The 13,412-nt window shown below is 42.9% G+C and overlaps 1 protein-coding gene across 3 annotated transcripts in view; it reads right to left on the bottom strand.

Annotated features, from left to right (window-relative positions):
• The window catches only part of LOC126253525 (beta-alanine-activating enzyme), a 186,295-nt gene that overhangs the window by 72,546 nt on the left and 100,337 nt on the right, over window positions 1-13,412 (bottom strand). For all 3 annotated transcript variants that reach the window (XM_049954905.1, XM_049954904.1, XM_049954902.1), the window contains exons 6-7: window positions 12,063-12,336; window positions 1,199-1,492 (exon numbers count right to left, since the gene is read on the bottom strand). In XM_049954905.1, coding sequence (XP_049810862.1) covers window positions 1,199-1,492; window positions 12,063-12,336 — 568 coding nt within the window. The remainder of the gene's footprint in view (window positions 1-1,198; window positions 1,493-12,062; window positions 12,337-13,412) is intronic.

Raw genomic sequence — 13,412 nt, 5'->3', positions numbered from 1 at the left:
TACACATACACAACTACTCAAAGTGTATGTTACACATCACACTGTACGCCACATGAGTTCAAATCATAAAATTTCCTTCAAAGTCTACTTTCAGTACTAACTACATACGTCCCATTCAAGTTCAGTGCTACAGTAATGCAATTTGGAATCATTTTGACAGTAAATGCTCGAATAAATGCATTATGTTAAGGAACAAAGAATATGGTTAATGAAAAGTTAATTAAAGATGGAGCACAATCTCAGTTGGGGGAAAGATGGTTACGGTATCTAGCAGTATCCTCTCAAAGGAAGCATCCTACACTCACCTTAAGCAATTTAGGGAAATAACAGAGAAGCTAAACCTAGACAGCTAGACAGGTTTTGAACTACCATCATGCTGAATACAGTTCTAGTGTTTAGAATTGCATCATTGTGATCTATTATATAACACATTAACAAGATTGTTAAAAAGCTATTTACACTCTTACAAAGTATAATTTTACCAATAGGATTTCAACATAAGTAAATAGTGATTTTAAGCTCTCCATAATCTGAAACAATCAAAGATAGAAAATGAGCAACAGGGGCAAAATAATCACTTTTGTCAATGGAAAGATGACTAAATGTGAGCCGAAGACATTTTTAAAAAAAGGCTATACCCTGTAACATCCAACAGCAGTCATCATGTTTTTTTAATTTTTTTAAAATAAAGGTCAATTTAGTTACTGTCTACCTAATTGTGATAAGAAAATATGTTACAATCGGAAAATGACATTATATCTGATCTGCAAAGTAAGAATGAAACAATTAATTTTTATTCACTTCATTATTTATACTACATGTAGTAAAACAAAACTTGAAAAATGATAGTCAGCTATGGACAAAAAAAAGTGTTCCATTGTTTAAATCCCCACCCAATGAAGCATCCAGAGGTACTTTTACCTTGTTTTATGAGGTCTTTCACTGGCAATCTTTCATTCTTTGTGTCTATGAAAAGTGACTGTTTCCTCAGTCTTGTTACTGTTCAGCAAATAAAAGCAAACCAAAACCTTGATAAAAACATATTATATGGGCAGTTTATGCATTCTGGTAACCGAAAAGACACTTAAATGACATTCTCTTAGAGGTACTACCAGTAGCATACATAGAAAATTTCAGTAGCTCTATCCAAGAATCATACATAAGAAAGATTTTTAATTTTATTATTTTATAGTCTTACCGTTATCCAAAATGTCCACACATTCTCTGAATGTAGCACCTCTTCCAGTAAGAAGAGCAGGCAATAGAGAGGCAGGAGGGTGACGACCTAGATGTAATTCCAAGAGAGAGAAAAGCTGAAGAGCAAGTATGGATGATCCACCTTCTTCCAAAAAGCCCCCTGATGATGGTTCTTCATTCAGTAATTCAGACCACAGTGTTTTCAGTGTTCCTTCAGAGGTTTTCTTCCTAAAATCTTGTTCGCTGTGGACTAATGACACAACACAAGACTGGACAGAAGGAACATCCACTTTTCCTGAAATGTTACAAAGGAAATTAATGTAATATTAACAATTAATTGACAGAAATGTAAAATTAAGGTGTTTTTGTACAAGTTCCCATGCTGTATAACAGTTGGGAGAAGCTGTAATTTATAACATAAAACATATTCTCAAAAGTGCATGACCAAATTAGGAAAAAAGAAATAAAAATGGTCAAAATTACAATTAAGAAGCCAAAAATAAATCACTAATCAGCTACAATGTTTGAGAACCTAACTGTGATTGATTTTAGGAATTAACAATGGAATGGCCCTATGAATGAGAAATGTAATCATAATGCAGCAATTTATAAGAGGTCTGAGGGGAAGCTTATCTTTTCTGTTAAGGAGATATACTCGTTTACATGAAGCTGATGTGTTTCATTTACAGGAAAACATCTCAGTCTGAAATCCTTCATGGGACAGGATGTGTGAAGAGGATTGAAAAGATTCAAAGTACAACAATTTTTGATAGTTTTTGTATAGATGGTATACAAGCACCACTGAACTGCACTATGAACTTCAATAAGATACCCCAGAAAAATGTAATTGTACAGAAAATGAAGAACTGCTCTTAGAATTTCAAGAATCTCTTTCGTAGCAGGTTCTGCAAAAATGTTACTCCTTTCTGTATACAAATATTGTGCACAGACTATACTGATAAAATTACAGGATACATGGAAAAGTGTACAGGTGTAATTTTATTGATCAGCATCCAAGAACACAGTGGATAGCTTGAAAAGCATTAATGCAGCTGTAGCAAAAAGGATAATAATTTTTTGTTGTGTACGTATGTTGGATAGCTGTCAATTGTCTGTCCCACCTTCAGACTGCAGCTCTGATAGGCAATAGTCTGCACCAAAAGATAACATTTTGTTGTAAAAAGCTGTTACAGAAATATAAAAATGGCAAGCAGGTGTCACTGCCAAAATATAGTGTGATGGAAACCCCATTTATTCAGTGAATTGAGAAAAGCATTAAACAGCAGATAATTTCTCATTAATCTGGTGTCTTTAGACACAAAAATCTCTTGCCTACTTAATTACACTAGATCAAAATTGTTTTTCCTGCATATAAAGAAACACCTTGATGAAGATCTGAGGGAACTAAATTAAACTGTTATAGTGCAGTTTTTCCACACTGGACAAGATGATGTAAGAAACTGCAAGTAGAATTCAGTTCAGATACACATACACTAACTTATCAGAAGTATCCAGACAGCTATTAGTAGATGTTAATGTGGCATGTGTCCACCATTCACCTTTATGGTGACTTGATCTCACTGCGGACACTTTCACTGATGTAACAGGTCTGTTCAAAAAATTCAAGAACTTTCATAATTTCATGCCAATGGTGTGTTGGAGTGAAATGTGGTTGGCATCCCTGCAAACACCTGTGTTTAATGTGTAACTGCTGGAAGTTTCACTGTTGTATGTCTGTTAGTTATTGTTCAGTGCTGTATTTAGTAGAATGTTGTGTCACACAGTTTGTGAATTTTGAGATGGCAGAGTTAGAGGAGCAATGCATCTGCATTAAATTTGCGTGAAACTCAAGAAAACCTTTCGAGAAACACACCAAATGATGCAAAAGCCTACAGTGATGAGTACTTAAGCCAAACTCAGTGTTACGAATGATTCACACAGTTTAAAAATGGCCGGAGGAAGTTAAAGATGGCCCCCATTCAGGATGCCCTTTGGTGTCTACCAATTGTCAGCAATGTCAATGAAATCATGTGCCAGTAGAAGACTCACTGTTGAAGAGATTGCACAAGAACATAACATTTCAGTTGGATCATGTCATGAAGTCCTGACACAACATCTTGAAATGCATTATGTTGCCACCAAGATTGTCCCATGCCTCATGAGTCCAGACCAGAAAGACATTCGCCTTGCAATCTGTGAAGAGCTTTAGGACTGTGCAAATGAGAAGGAAATGATCCTTAAGAGAACCATTGCTGGTGATGAGACATGGGTCTATGGTTATGATGTTGAGACCAAGGTTCAGTTTTCACAATGGGTTGGGAAAGTTTTTCCAAGATAAAAAAAAAGCTCATCAGGTCAGGTCACATGTCAAAGCCATGCTGATAGTTTTCTTTGTCTTTGAAGGATCAGTTCATCACGAATTCATGCCACAGCAACAAACTGTTAATCAGTGGTACTATCTGGATGTGTTCCAATACCTGTCAGAAAATGTGTGAAGGAAATGGCCTGAAATGTGGCAAGACAATTCATGGTTCTTGTGTCACAATAACACACCTGCACATTCATCCCTGTTGGTGCATGACTATTGCACAAAAAATGAAACCACTGTGCTGTCTCATCCTCTGTACTCTCCAGACCTGGCATCTGAGGACTTTTTTTATTTCCAAAGTTGAAAACCCCATTGAAAGGAGAAAGATTTGCAATGACAGATGAGATAAAAGCAAATTCGCAAATGGCGCTTCGCATGATCCTGTAAGAGGCATACCAATACTGCTTGGTAGCTTCAGCTGCCAGAGGCTGCAGTCATGTGTGTGAGTTGCTCCGTTTGTGTGTGTGTGTGTGTGTGTGTGTGTGTGAGAGAGAGAGAGAGAGAGAGAGAGAGAGAGAGAGAGAGAGATTTATTTTTGACAAAGGCCTTGGCCAAATGCTCATATTGTGACAGTCTTTTAGTTGTGCCTATCTACGACTCACCATTTCCACTATATGTTGAGTAGCAACTTTCCTTTTCATAATATTGTTATACTCCCTCCTGGATTTTCCACTGCTAAAGAAACTGTGCTAACTGGACTGCTGGTAGCACTTTGGAACTCATGAGTGATTCCTTCCAATGATTTCATGCAGTTTTTTACAATCGCTCTCCGCAATGCTCAGTGGTCTCTGCCCATCACTGCATAAGGCCTGCCTGGTCTGGGTTGAGCTGTGGTTCCATTTCACAGTCGTATCATCAGCATTCTGCATGGGCAGCTTTAGAAGGGTTGAAATATCCCTGATGGATCTGTTACCCAGGTGACATCCAATGACTAGCACAAATTCATACCCACTGAGCTCTCCTCACTGACCCATTCAACTGATGTAGTACATCTCTACTGACAACACAATATCCTCGACCTCTTTTGACACTTGTGGATCCACCTCTTGTGACATGTAGTGATCAATTCCACATTACTTAGGGGTGTCTGGATATTTTTGGTCAGGTAGTGTGCCAACAACAAAAATAACAGTACCATAATTAACTAGGTTGAATTGCAGTATATATGCAACATATGATCTTATCAAGCAGGAATATGGAGGGATTTAATTACAGCAAACAATTTTTTATATGTAGATATCTTTTACCTGTATCCATAAGTTAACACAAAATGTATTTAACAGTACAAAAAAGGTTATGCTTTAAAAAATTAAAAAGAGAGAGAAGAGGAGTCATCTTGCATACTTTAATTTCTGCACAGTTATATAGAACATAAATTAACAATGAATAACTAGAATACAATGAACAACCATTTAAATACAAAACTGTTGGTCATAAGTTTGTATACCTGGAAGAGTAGTCGTGAACTCACTAAATGTCTCCTCCTCTCTTTCTAAACTTATACGATGCTTAAAGTTCAGAAATGACTAGTAAAACTGACTATTTACAGCTGCAAAACATTCAGATGTTCATGCCAGAGAAAATAAAATGGAATTTGCCTAGTAAAATATATAGCAGATACAAATAAACTGTGAATGATACAGAACATGCTTGTTATTTGCACATGACTAATCAATAACATTCCTCAACAATCAGGCCACTTGGGTGAAATATTATTTATTCCTGAAGTAAAGCATGTTTCTCTTTGTGCCCTTGTTGTTTTTATATCTTCTTAAAATTCACAGAGTATTACACTATACAAGATTCTATGAGCGTGGTTTTTAAGTAAGTACTGTTTTGAAATTAAAAAAGGACATGCTAAGATATCTCAAAAATTTTATTTTTGCATGAAAGCCTGTACCTTAATGTACTATTCTACATAATTTCCATCAATATTGAGGCACTTGTCATAACATTGTACCAGTTTTTGAATACCCTCCTCATAGAAGTCTGCCCCATGAGTTGTTAACCACTGCATCACCACTGTTTTGACTTCGTCACCGTCTTGAAGATGCTGGCCGCCCAGGTGTTTCTGCAAGTGCAGGAACAGATGGTAGTCACTGGGTGCAAGATCGGGGCTGTACAGAGGATGATCTAGAGTTTCCCATCGAAAAGATGTGATGAGATCTTTGGTCTGATTCACCACATGCGGACGGGCATTGTCTTGCAGCAAAACGAAGCCCTTGCCCAACTTGCCACGTCTTTTGTTCTGAATTGAACGGCACAGATTGTGCAATGTCTTACAGTAAGCTGCTGCACTGATTGTCTCATTACAAAGAAGAAATTCCACAAGCAATACTCCTTTTCTGTCCCAAAAAACTGTGTACATAAATTTCCAGACAGAAACTGTGTGGTGTCACTGCCAGACACCACACTTGCTAGGTGGTAGCTTAAATCGGCCGCGGTCCATTAGTACATGTCGGACCCGCGTGTCGCCACTGTGTGATCGCAGACCGAGCGCCACCACACGGCAGGTCTCGAGAGACGTACGAGAACTCGCCCCAGTTGTACGACGACATTGCTAGCGACTATACGGACGAAGCCTTTGCTCTCATTTGCCGAGAGACAGTTAGAATAGCCTTCAGCTAAGTTAATGGCTACGACTTAGCAAGGCGCCAATTGTCACAGTGCATGTATCTTACGAGTCTCATTTGTATAGTCAAGAGAGATGTATCACAAGGATTGATTAAAAGTTAAGTATACTCCAAAGATACGTATTTTCTTTATAGTATTCAATAGGTATCCTGTTCCAGACTTGACGCCAGTCGGCGTGTGTGTACGCATGCCTTTCGGCTTCCTCCTCAGTGTGGCGTGACTAGCTTGTTACGCCACAACAGATTGACGACGAGGATTGAAGGATCGGGTTCTTTCTACTTGCTTTGCTCTGAATTATTTGTGTCATGGCTTCGCCACATTCTCCAGATGTACTGTCCGAATTTTATCGCTTGCAGAATCAGCAGACGCAGGCGTTATTGGATGCCCTTGGACAGCTCGTCCAGGGTCAACGTGCGCTGCAACACGATGCGGCCGCCGCCGCTTCATCGCTACCGCAGCCACAACACGCCGTTGCGCCATCCTTCCGTAATTTTGATTCAACGCAAGAAACGTGGCCAGAATGGTCACGCCAGTTTGGCTTCCATCTGGCCGCCTACAGAATTCAAGGTAATGAGCGGCAGCCGTTTTTGCTTTCTTGTGTCGGTGTGTCCACCTACCGTGTGATAGTGAAATTGTTTCCCCGACGCGACATAGCAACTCTGTCCTACGACGACATTTTGTCTGCTTTAGATGCCTATTTCAAAGAAACAGTTAATGTAGTTGCCAAAAGGTATACGTTCTTTCGTACCAAACGTACGGCCGGTCAGACTAATAGGGAGTGGGTTGCAACTTTGCAAGGACTTACTCGGGATTGTGATTTTGCATGTGAATGTGGACTTCCGTATTCAGATACTATGGTGCGTGATGAAATTGCACAGAACGTTTCTGATGTTCGCATACGGGAACAGATTTTGAAACTAGTAAATCCCTCCCTTCAACAAGTGATAGACATTTTAGATAGGCAAGACACACTTGACTTTGCTCAGGAATCATTTGAAACTTCGCCAGCAGTGTGTCACATTAACCGGCCCGCCGGGCGCGCAGCACGGGACGTTAAACGGCCCTCGCACACGTCCGAGCAGCTGCAGCCTAGCTCGCAAACACGTGTGCCACGTAAGCATGCCAATGCAGTTCTAAAATCATGCCCGCGGTGTGCAACTAGACATTCGCGTGACAATTGCCCGTCACGCCAAGCTATTTGCTTTTACTGTCATAAGAAAGGACATGTTCAAAGTGTTTGTCAGAAAAAGCTAAGATCAGACAATCAAAACCATTCCAGGCCCTTTGCTTCGCACCAGAATCGAACCAGGGACAATCAGGCTCGTGGACCTTCGCCCATGGACATTCATGTCGTTAATTCCACCCCGTCCAGTGCCACTTTATCTCACAGTGACTGTGTTCGTCCCGCACAAAGTGTGCGCCGACGTCGCCGGAACTCCCGTAAAGTCGCAAGTGCATCTGTACCTGTATCAGTTCAAATTGCACGTGAAAGTCGCTCTTGTCGTCAGCAGGACAATAAACTTTTTGTAGACTTAGACTTTGGCGGCAAAGTAATACCATTCCAGCTCGATACCGGAGCTGCAGTTTCATTGCTCAATCACGCCACATACACACAACTGGGCAAACCTCCGTTGCGTGCCGCAAATGTTCAGCTCACTAGTTACTCAGGACAGCAGATACCTGTATTAGGACAGTGCAGCCTTCTTGCCACATACAAGGGACAAACAAAACTTGTGTCATTTTACGTTCTTCGTTCTTCTACGGCAGTGAACTTGTTTGGTTTAGATTTATTTCAGTTGTTTAACATGTCTATAGTAAATCAGGTCCTCTCGGTGAATCAGACTGTGCCTTCCGCCAGTGTTTCTCGTCTTTGTGAAGAATTTGCAGACATTTTTGCACCGGGCCTTGGTTGCGCTAAGAACTATGAAGCACATTTGGAACTGAAAGTAAACGCGCAACCAAAATTTTTCAGAGCGCGCAATGTTCCCCACGTATTGCGTGATGAGGTCGCAAGAACATTAAACGATTTAGAATCTCAAGGTGTAATTGAACGTGTGCAGGCTTCTCTCTGGGCCTCACCCTTAGTAATTTTGCCAAAACCTTCCGGAAAATTGTGACTTTGCGTGGACTTCAAGGCAACTGTGAATCCACAACTTGTGACTGCAACTTTTCCTTTGCCCCGCCCGGAAGATCTTTTTGATAAACTGTGCCCGGGTAAATACTTTTCGAAATTGGACCTAGCAGATGGGTACTTGCAAATACCAGTGGACGCAGAATCCCAGCGCGTCTTGGTGGTTAACACGCATCTTGGATTGTACCGATTCAAAAGACTGCCATTCGGGTGTGCATCCGCCCCTGCATTGTTTCAGCAATATTTACAAACTGTTTGTGCGTCGGTACCTACTGCTGCGAACTATCTGGACGATATTGTGATCTCCGGAAAGACAGAAGCCAAACATTTAGCCAACCTACGAACGTTATTTCAGGTCTTGCGACAAAATGGTCTTCGCTTGAGGAAGGACAAATGTGTGTTTTTTGCTCGTGACTTACCATATCTGGGCCATGTCATAAATGCCCAAGGCATACATCCGAGTCCAGAGCACCTCCGTGTCATACAGGAGTTGCCTTCGCCACAGAACTTGAAACAGCTCCAGAGTGTGTTGGGAAAAATTAACTACTATGCCAGGTTTGTGCCGCGCGCTTCTTCCATTTCAGCTCCGCTTCATCGCTTACGCCGTAAAGGTGTTCCGTTCGTCTGGACGACGGAATGCGAACGCGCCTTTCGCCAGTTGAAATCAGCGTTCCTTTCTCATACTTGCCTTACGCCATTCGATCCGCAGAAACCACTTTTGTTGATGGTCGATGCATCAGAATTCGGGATCGGTGCTGTGCTTGCGCACAAAGATGGATCGCATGATCGTCCTATTGCCTTTGCTTCAAAATTGCTCTCGTCTGCGCAACGCAATTATTCCCAGATAGAGAAAGAAGCTTTAGCTCTCGTGTTTGGTGTTACTAAGTTCCATGATTTCTTGTATGGTCGTCACTTTACCATCATCACAGACCACAAACCTTTGACATCGCTTTTTCATCTGAACAAGCCTGTACCTCCACGTACAGCGCAGAAATTCATTCGCTGGTCTCTTTTCCTCTTGCAGTACCGCTACGATATCTTGTATCGGTCCACTGCTAAGCACGGAAACGCTGAATCGTTGTCCCGTTTGCCTGTTGCTGAGGATAAAGCATTCGATTCTTCCGAACTTGCTTGCATGTTCATTGATTCGGAAACCGATGACGTGGTCGAATCGTTTCCGATTGATTTTCGTCGTGTAGCTACAGCCACAGCTGCTGACCCTGTCCTTGCTACTGTTTTGCGTTTTGTTGCTACGCAATGGCCCTTGTCAAAGTCACGGATCGAGGATCCGTTGGTTCGCCGATTTTGTGCTCACCAGGAGAGACTTTTTGTACGACGTGGTGTTTTGTTGTTGCGTTCAGATAATGATCAATCCAGAGTCGTGGTCCCACGTTCGTTACAGTCCTCTGTCTTACGGCTTCTTCACCAAGGACATTGCGTACGAAACAACTTGCTCGTCAGCACTGTACTTGGTTCGGAATCGATGCTGCGATTACGAATATGTGCTCTTCTTGCATGGCGTGTGCCGAACAGCAATCCGCGCCGCCGCGGAAATTCTTTGCATGGCCGACAGCCACTTCCCCTTGGCAACGCTTGCACATCGATTTTGCTGGTCCATTCGGGAATGCTCGATGGTTGGTTGTGGTGGATTCCTTCAGTAATTATCCTTTTGTTGTCCGGATGTCTTCCACGACGTCATCTGCCACCATCCAAGCGTTGTCCGCTATCTTTTGCATTGAAGGTCTGCCACAGACTATTGTTTCCGACAATGGCCCACAATTCATGTCCGCAGAATTTCGGTCATTCTGCAGGGCCAATGGTATTCAACATCTGACATCCGCGCCGTTTTTGCCTCAGTCAAACGGTGCTGCTGAACGGTTGGTCCGGACTTTCAAGTCACAGATGTTGAAGTTGAAAGAGTCGTATTCTAGGGAGGACACATTGTTGCTCTTTTTGTCTTCGTATCGCTCTCAGCCCCGCGATGGTCGCTCGCCGGCTGAGTTGCTCCATGGTCGTCCTCATCGAACCTTGATGTCTTTGCTGCATCCGCCGCATCAGGTTCCAGTGCAGCGGCAGACTACTGCTTTTGCTCCTGGCGACATGTTTTCTATTGCAACTATCGCGGTTCACGGCGTTGGCTCGCAGGGAGCATTCTTCGCTGCCTCGGCCGCGCGATGTATATGGTTTTGGGGGCCTCTGGTGAGGTGCTTTGGCATCTCAATCAGCTGCGCCTCTGTCGTCGCCTGGGTTCTGCCGCTCCCCGTCTGCTTTCAGCGACGGTGCCGTCCGGTCAGCGCCCTGGGGACCCATCTACTGGCTCGCCTCATCCCCAGGTGTTCCCGACGCTGCCTTCCATTTTGCCTCATGGCGACGCGCCGCCGCCGCCGCCGCCGCCGCCGCCTGTTCTCCCGCCGGCGCCGCCCGCAGTGGACGCGTCGCTGCAACCGCCTGGCGCCTCCCTGGGTCACGCGCCGCCGCTCGCTTCCCGTGACCGGCTGTCCTCCGCCATGGAACTCTTGCCCGCTCCGGACCAGATGTCGTCTTCGCCCGTCGGGTGCACCGGCCCCATGGAGGTCGACCCTTCGGCCCCTCCTGTCTCTCTACGGGCGCATACACCGCATGTTGACGTGCACCCTGGACTAGGTTTTCAGGCGTTTCCTAGCTCTCCTCGGACCGAATGGCCGGGTGCGGGTGGCACAGCCTCGCCTGTTGTTAGGCTCCCCACCTCATCGCATACGTCAACATGGGGTCCTCCCCACGGCGGGCGGAAGCCTTATAACACGACCGTTCGCCGATTTGCGGGGGAGGAATGTGGTGTCACTGCCAGACACCACACTTGCTAGGTGGTAGCTTAAATCGGCCGTGGTCCATTAGTACATGTCGGACCCGCGTGTCGCCACTGTGTGATCGCAGACCGAGCGCCACCACACGGCAGGTCTCGAGAGACGTACGAGAACTCGCCCCAGTTGTACGACGACATTGCTAGCGACTATACGGACGAAGCCTTTGCTCTCATTTGCCGAGAGACAGTTAGAATAGCCTTCAGCTAAGTTAATGGCTACGACTTAGCAAGGCGCCAATTGTCACAGTGCATGTATCTTACGAGTCTCATTTGTATAGTCAAGAGAGATGTATCACAAGGATTGATTAAAAGTTAAGTATATTCCAAAGATACGTATTTTCTTTATAGTATTCAATACGTATCCTGTTCCAGACTTGACGCCAGTCGGCGTGTGTGTACGCGTGCCTTTCGGCTTCCTCCTCAGTGTGGCGTGACTAGCTTGTTACGCCACAACAAACTGTTTGCTCAAACTTCACTTTTCTGGGTGAATCTTACCTCCGTACAGCCCCAATCTTGCGCCCAGTGACTACCATCTGTTCCTGCACTTGAAGAAAACACCTAGGTGGTCAGCACCTTCAAGACGATGACGAAGTCAAAACAGTGGTGATGCAGTGGTTAACAAGTCAGGCGGCAGACTTCTATGAGGAGGGTATTCAAAACCTGGTACAACATTATGACAAGTGCCTCAATATTGACGGAAATTATGTAGAAAAGTAGATTAAGGTACAGGCTTTCATGTAAAAATAAAATTATTGGGATATCTTAGCACGTCGTTTTTTAATTTCAAAACGGTACTTACTTAAAAAACATGCCTCGTATAAGTCAGCTGTATAAGGATAAGGAAATAACATGTTTTTTCCCAAGATGTAGGAAATGTTGGAATAAATTACCATGTCTTGTGAGAGGAAACTTCTTAAGTTCAACTACAACATCAGGAACATGATCCACAGGTAAGACGTCCATAAGGTGCTTTCGCAGTTGAGCGCAGTCAACACATTCAGAAAGAGCCAAGATGAGACTGGAATCCACTAATACTGCACAACATATTGCACCAGAAGTCAGCCTTGTTGCTGTAGTTTCTATCAGTAACAAGTCTAATTGGCGTCCCCATCGTTTTGTCATTCTATCATGCCGGCCCATGTAGAAAAGATGGTCTGGACCCACCTGAGGAACATAATACGATTGGTTATGATTTTGCAGCTAATTTTCCTTTGCCAGATAAAACTGCCAAAATGAAATGAAATAAATTCTCATTTATAAATTGCAGTATTATTCACTTACTTAATTACTGACTTGACAGGAAATAAATACAGAAATAAAGTAACTATTATAGACATTCAAATCTTTGTAAGTGAAAGCAAAGAACAACACTAAACTCTCTTCAGTGACAAAATGTAAAGTACCAATGAAAATTATTTGCATGCATTTACAGTTCTCATCACTCAACATATTAACTGATGAACTCTGCATGCTGACCCTCTTCATCACACCGATAATTTCAGCTGACAAGAATCTAGAATCTGAAGATCAAACACTTCTCAGTATTCCCTCTGCTATGATAATGACAAAGTAATGAAAACACAATATTACAGTGTTGTTGTGGTGTTCAGTCTGATGACTGGTTTGATGCAGCTTTCCACACTAGTCTAATCTGTGTAAGCTTCTTCATCTCTGTGTAGCTACAACAACTTGCATCCATTTGAACCTACTTACCGTATTCAAGCCCTCGTCTCTCTCTCTCTCTCTAAAATTTGTATGCCCCACAGTTCCCTCATTTACCAAACTGATAATTCCTCGACGCCTCAGGATGTGTCCTCTCAACTGATCCCCACTTTCAGTCAAGCTGTATCATTAACTCCTTCTCCCCTAATTCAACAGAGCATCATTTGCCTTGTCCACAGATTTATGTCATTACCAACTCACAATGTTTTTGTTTTTTCTTCCTGAACATTAACTCCCTTTCCAAATTTCTCCTGGTTTCCATCACAGTTTGCTCAGTGTAAAGATTGAACAACATTTGAGATAGGTCCCAACCTTCCATTACTCCTTAATCAACTATTGCTTACCTTTCACGTTCTTCAGCTCTTGTAACTGCAGTCTGGTTTCTGCACATGTGGTAAATAACTTTTCCGGCCCTGTGTTTCACCCTGCTACCTTCAAAACTTACAGATGCTACAAGCATAGGTTTGTCTTTCTTCAACCTATCTTCTTATATAAATTGTTGGGTCTGTATTTCTCTT

The sequence above is a fragment of the Schistocerca nitens genome, chromosome 4 (assembly GCF_023898315.1).
Source record: "Schistocerca nitens isolate TAMUIC-IGC-003100 chromosome 4, iqSchNite1.1, whole genome shotgun sequence".
NCBI classification, from domain to species: Eukaryota; Metazoa; Arthropoda; class Insecta; order Orthoptera; family Acrididae; genus Schistocerca; species Schistocerca nitens.
Note: the sequence above shows the minus strand (reverse complement) of the source record. Positions and strands in the feature narration are given on the sequence as shown.